The sequence below is a fragment of the Octopus bimaculoides genome, chromosome 23 (genome assembly GCF_001194135.2).
Source record: "Octopus bimaculoides isolate UCB-OBI-ISO-001 chromosome 23, ASM119413v2, whole genome shotgun sequence".
In the NCBI taxonomy this organism is placed as follows: Eukaryota; Metazoa; Mollusca; class Cephalopoda; order Octopoda; family Octopodidae; genus Octopus; species Octopus bimaculoides.
The window spans coordinates 165,757-171,483 of record NC_069003.1 but is presented as its reverse complement, the minus strand read 5'-3'; the positions used below and the strand labels follow the sequence as shown (position 1 = coordinate 171,483).

The window sequence follows — 5,727 nt, the reverse complement described above, 5'->3', positions numbered from 1 at the left end:
AATTCCATCAACTTCGATACTTGACGGATATTTTATTTTAATCAACTGGAAAGGGTAAAAGGTAAAGCTGATCCCGTCAGTATTTGAACCCACAACGTTTGGGCCGTAAGGTAAATACCGCAAGGTATTTCTGTCCGTCATACAAATGAGTCGTCTGTGAACCAAGCTGAATGGTGATGATGATGCTGGGAGAGGAGGGCGGCGAAGGATGGAGACACGACTACAAGGACGAATTATGAAAAACGATGGTTCAGAGGTTTACACAGAACAAAAACTAATAAAGATGATAATCTGTAAAAGGAGACGAGTTTTGGGATGTTTTCTGACAAAAAAGCTAAGATTTTGGGGGAAAACTGAGACGAAATAATTGATTATATCCAAGAGTGTGGCAATGGACAGGTGCTTTCTGTTTCCCTCAGCCGGCGAGATTCGAACTCGGAAGGTAAAGATATGTAATTAAGATGCTGCCGCAAGGGATTTATTTAAGGCATCGTTCCACTAGATTTCCCAATAATAATAATAATAATAATAATAATAAAGGTTTCTTTATCTTAACCATAAGGACGATGGATGAGGAGGAGGAAAAATCAGAAATTATAATAATAATAGTGACTCACCTTTCCGACGTAGAGCAGGTAGTAGGCGAGGTATGTGGCTCCGAAGACACACAAGATCGGCAGAGAGGGATACTCCTGGAAATACTCGATTGCCTGCCAAATATACTCGGCAAAGGCAGAAATGTCGAGACCGGTTGCGAAGAATTGAGTAGAAAGATTCTCATCGCGACTCCCCATTATTTTCTCTTTCCCTTTAACACACACACACACACACTTCTCTCCTCTCTCTCTCCCCTCTCTCTCTTTCTCTCTCTCTCTTTCTCTCTCTCTCTCTTTCTCTCTCTCTCTCTCTCTCTAATAGTATTCTTAATGGAAGAATATAGTAATTGTCGGTCGTCAGTTTCGGGTGGCTTTCGTAGGATTTGATTGAATTTTCGTTGGATTACGATGAATTACTTTGATTTGGTTTCATTAAATTCCGTTGATTTCTGTTAATGAAAACACTTCTGTTCGTGAAGCTGAATGACAAACCGCAAAACACACACACACACACACACATCTATATTTCGTGTGTGTGTGTGTGTGTGTGTGTGTGTGTATAAATATATATACACCTAGCTAGTGAGACTGCATAATAGAAATTCCCAATTCACGGCGAAAGTATTGTTGATTTTTCTTCCTGTTTTTCTCTTTTCTTTCTTTCCTGAGACCAGACGGACTTTTTTTATTCAAATGATTGACAGGACGTTTCCAATGAACCCAACAGCAGTCGTTGTAGTATTTATCGTGCCAGACGAATGTTATCTGCCAGTCCGGTCTCTTACTAATGTTTACGTCTGTACCTCCGCCAAGTATGTATATATATATACATTTATCCTTTATGTTTCGAGTGAGGTGAGGATTATCCGCCTCTTATCTCTCACCCAAAGTGTCTCTGTTCTGTCGGCAACAGACGACATATCGACCTTTGACAGAGGAAACGCCGAATGTGGGAGTGGGAGTAACAGTGAGAGTAGGAGATAGTGTTGGAGTGGGAGTGGGAGAAGCGGCGGAGTGAGGAGTGATAGGCGAAGAGGAAAAGAAGAGCGTAGTAAGAGGAGAGAATGAAGTGTAGTAGCAAGAAGGGGAGGAGGGGAAGAAAGAGTCTGGACGAGCAGACGGCTTTCCTTCCGTCGATGGTTTGGTGTTGGTGGCCGGCAGAAGCCATCCATCCATCGAGCTCTGATGATTTCTGATGGATGGATGTGACCAGCTATAGCCATCTGGGGTCCGTTGATTTCTGATGAAATGAATGGTTGTTAATGCTGACTGGTGTGGGGTACCCGGGGATCGTTGCAGTTGGGTGTGGCTGGTCGCATGGCTGCTCGGTTGGTTGGTTGGTGGAAGACTAGAAGTTGTATTTGTTGGTTGTTCAGGCACTGACCGATTGCATGTTTGCGCATGCGCGTGTGTGTGTTTGTGTGTGTAGATATATATACCCAAGGTAAAGCGGACACTGACATACGAACCATTTCCACAAATGATTGCTAAACTAATTCTTAACTACGGTCATGACGAAAAGGCCAAATCACTACACCAGTTTTCATTATCGTTAGTTCAGAGTTGTATACCTGGCAAGGGTACATACTTGTGCTACTTGCCATACACGACCTTCGCCACGACGGTCGATGTGAGTGTCACTACCTCCGAGATATCGGCGACAGTAGCATCCCAACGAGTGACCCGAGGCATAACGAAAACATCATCTTTTCAAAGAATTTGCCATCACCACGATCCAGTCCACTTCTATCACTTTTACCACTTCTACCTGCATACAAGGGAAACTTCTAGGTGGTCGCTCGATCTGCCTCAAAATAGGGGCTGAATTTCCATCAAATAATACACTACCGACTTTTTAAGGAAAGGAGAAAATAGGTATCAGATAATGTAGTTAGTGATATACGAAAACTGATTGGATGGTCACGGTTGAAACGTCTTTATAATCATAAGGCTTATCTGCTGGATTAGGGATGATTTAGAAGAAAACAACCACCTTCCGTTCACCTCATCATAATGATTTCTAATGTTAGTCTAAAGGAGAGAGAGAGAGAGAGAGATGGAGAGGTAATTCCATCAACTTCGATACTTGACGGATATTTTATTTTAATCAACTGGAAAGGGTAAAAGGTAAAGCTGATCCCGTCAGTATTTGAACCCACAACGTTTGGGCCGTAAGGTAAATACCGCAAGGTATTTCTGTCCGTCATACAAATGAGTCGTCTGTGAACCAAGCTGAATGGTGATGATGATGCTGGGAGAGGAGGGCGGCGAAGGATGGAGACACGACTACAAGGACGAATTATGAAAAACGATAGTTCAGAGGTTTACACTAGAAACAGCAGCCAATGCTTCCTCAAATTATGTTCTGCTGTCTTGAAAAATAGAAAGGATACATTGATAGATTGTTTGAATAAAAGCCAGAATGATGGTGAATGAAACAACTGTGATTTGAGGTTAGCCCAATTAGAGATAATTAGGTCTGAACAATAAGAACAATGACAACTAATTTTGAAAAGAATTGAGGGAAAATTAGTACTTTTTTTTCCCCTTCTGAACACTGTTAAAATGTCAGAAGTGTCTGCAATCCAGTGCAGCCTGGTATCTCTCACAAGTGAGTGTGGCTCTGTAACAGAGACCATGCTTTCACTAATTGTTTTGATAGTCTATGAAATCAAAAGCAGGCATCGACACCTTCCTGTCATCCTCTCTGCCTTTGACCCAGCCATGACGTGACAGCTGGAGGAACAAGTGTAGCACCAGCATCTGACTGGAGCCTGGTACAGTGCCCCAGCTTGCCGGCTCTGGTCAAACTGTTCAACCCATGCCAGCATGGATAACAGACGTTAAAGGATGATGATGATAATAGCTGAATTTTTAAGTTTATCTCTGGAGATTTTCTATAAAATTCAGAACCAGCTCTGCAAGTTACAATGTTTCGTACAAAAAAATATGAAAAATATACAAAAAGAGACGCCTGCATCTAAGAAACATTGTAAGTTGCTGGCTCTGAATTCTAAAGAAAATCAATAGCGATAAAAAAAAAAAGTGGATTTTGCATTGTTAACACAAAAGTAAGAGAACAATATTAAGTTGTAAATCTTTAATAAACTTCATAATATATTATGGTTGCAAAACAAAATGCTGTGTCTTTGCAAGCAATTCATATGTATGTGTAAAAGTGTGTGTGTGTGTTAGTGTCTACTTGTCTTTGACATTGCATGATAGTTGTAAATGAGTGCCATTGTCATATAAGCAGTGTCATTCATTTCCAGTATTCTGCAAACTGATGTACAGCCATGGGCAAAATATTACCTTATTTGGAAACAGACAAGGGTTGACAATAGAAATGGCTGTTGTAGCAAATCTGTATCAATAAAATCGTTCCATCTATGCAAGCATGAGAAAGTGAATATTAATGTGTTGATGATGATGATGATGATGATGACACCAATGACGATGACAACAACAATGATGACAGTGACAACAACAACAATGACAATGATGATGATGATATTTTAAAAAATTAGTTGCATATCAGTGCAACGTAATGCGCCATTTGAGAAGCACTGCATTATAGAAAACTGCAATAACCCAGTTACTATTTTATGAATCCTACAAAGAGGAAAGGTAAAGTTGGTGGTATTTGAACTCAGAAAGTAAAAGATTACAACGAAACACCACAAGGTATTTGGTCTGATACCCTAACAATTCTATCAAGGTGGTTTGTATGGAAAGAGTTGAATGAAAGCTAAATTTTCAGTTAAGATTTAGTTAAATGACGTGTGAGCAGAGTCTAATGCTCGCCACAGTGTGAACATAAGAACCAATGTAAATAGGTTAATCTTATTAACAACTAAAATATTACAGCTTATCAACATCTTCATTGTGAATGTAGTGTATTTGGTGAATTCAATATATTCTCAGGTAACAGGGTGGTGTTATGACCTCGACATCTTGAGTGTGAATGAAGTGGGCTTGGTGAGTGTAACATGTTGGCTTCATAGAGTAACATAGCAGCAGAATTGTTCAACCCACAGACAAAATACTCTGAAGTATTTAAATAGTTCCCTTTAGATTTTTGAATTCAAGTTAGAGTGAGTTGTAAAGTACTACTAAAGGATCAACATAACCAACTGTTTTCTCATTTTAGATTTATGACCTGGTGCCGAGCTTTGGAATTTATAGTTTTATTCTGCTTGGCACAGCATGTATTAAAGTGTTATGTCTTTAACAAGCTCAACTGTGAAACCAAAAACTTATTCCTAATGACATAATGTTACAAGAATCTATAAATTTGTGCATTAAAATAAGAATAAAAATATTTAAAATATGTGGAATTTTCATGTACTCTGCAAGTTATTTATTATTATTATTATTATTATTATTATTATTATTATTATTAAGGCAGTGTACTGGCAGAATGATGAGCACATCAGACAAAATGTTTGGTGACATTTCTTCTGGCTTTACATTCTAAGATCAAATTCCACGAAGGTCAACTTTGTCACCTTTACAGGGTCAGTAAATTAAACAACTGTTAAGCACACAGTTAATGTAATCAATGTCCTCCTTCCCTCAAAATTGTGCATAAAATTAGAAAGAATTATTCATGTTGTTGTTATTGCCTTTCATCTTAATGAGGTCGTTTGTGGCAATTGAAAGCAAGTGTGACCATCCTGTAGTGTCCTTCCTTTTCAGTCTTCTGTGAAAACGTCTGGTTATGGGGAAATATTACCTTAATTGGAAACAGGTGGATGTTGAAAACAGAAAGGGCATCCAACTGTAAATACACGCACATACACACAACTATATCTGCATGTGTGTGTGTGTACAGCTGGATGCATGTTGTGTGGTGAAATGCTGTGAACTTTTGATTAAACTGTTAGAAACTAGGAACCAATGACATTATCTTCTTCACAAATTGTTGTAAAATACAAAGAAAAATAACTTTGATTGCTACACACTCACAAACATTTTTTCTTTTTTGATGAGGTAGAAATCTTAACAATCATTTTATGTTTACAATAGATTTCATGATATTTCAATTGGGTTGACGACGTATTGATTGACTGTAAATATTGGTCTATCTCAGCACTGTATATTACATTGCTGATCATCCACCTAAACTTCA

At 38.7% G+C, this 5,727-nt stretch overlaps 1 protein-coding gene across 1 annotated transcript in view; it reads right to left on the bottom strand.

The window, feature by feature from the left end:
* LOC106879461 (phospholipase ABHD3) overlaps positions 1-1,572 on the bottom strand; it is a 37,824-nt gene extending 36,252 nt beyond the window's left edge. Inside the window, exon 1 of the mRNA XM_014929025.2 lies at positions 618-1,572. Coding sequence (XP_014784511.1) covers positions 618-794 — 177 coding nt within the window. The 5' untranslated portion in view covers positions 795-1,572. The remainder of the gene's footprint in view (positions 1-617) is intronic.
* Between the last annotated feature and the right edge of the window lie 4,155 nt (positions 1,573-5,727).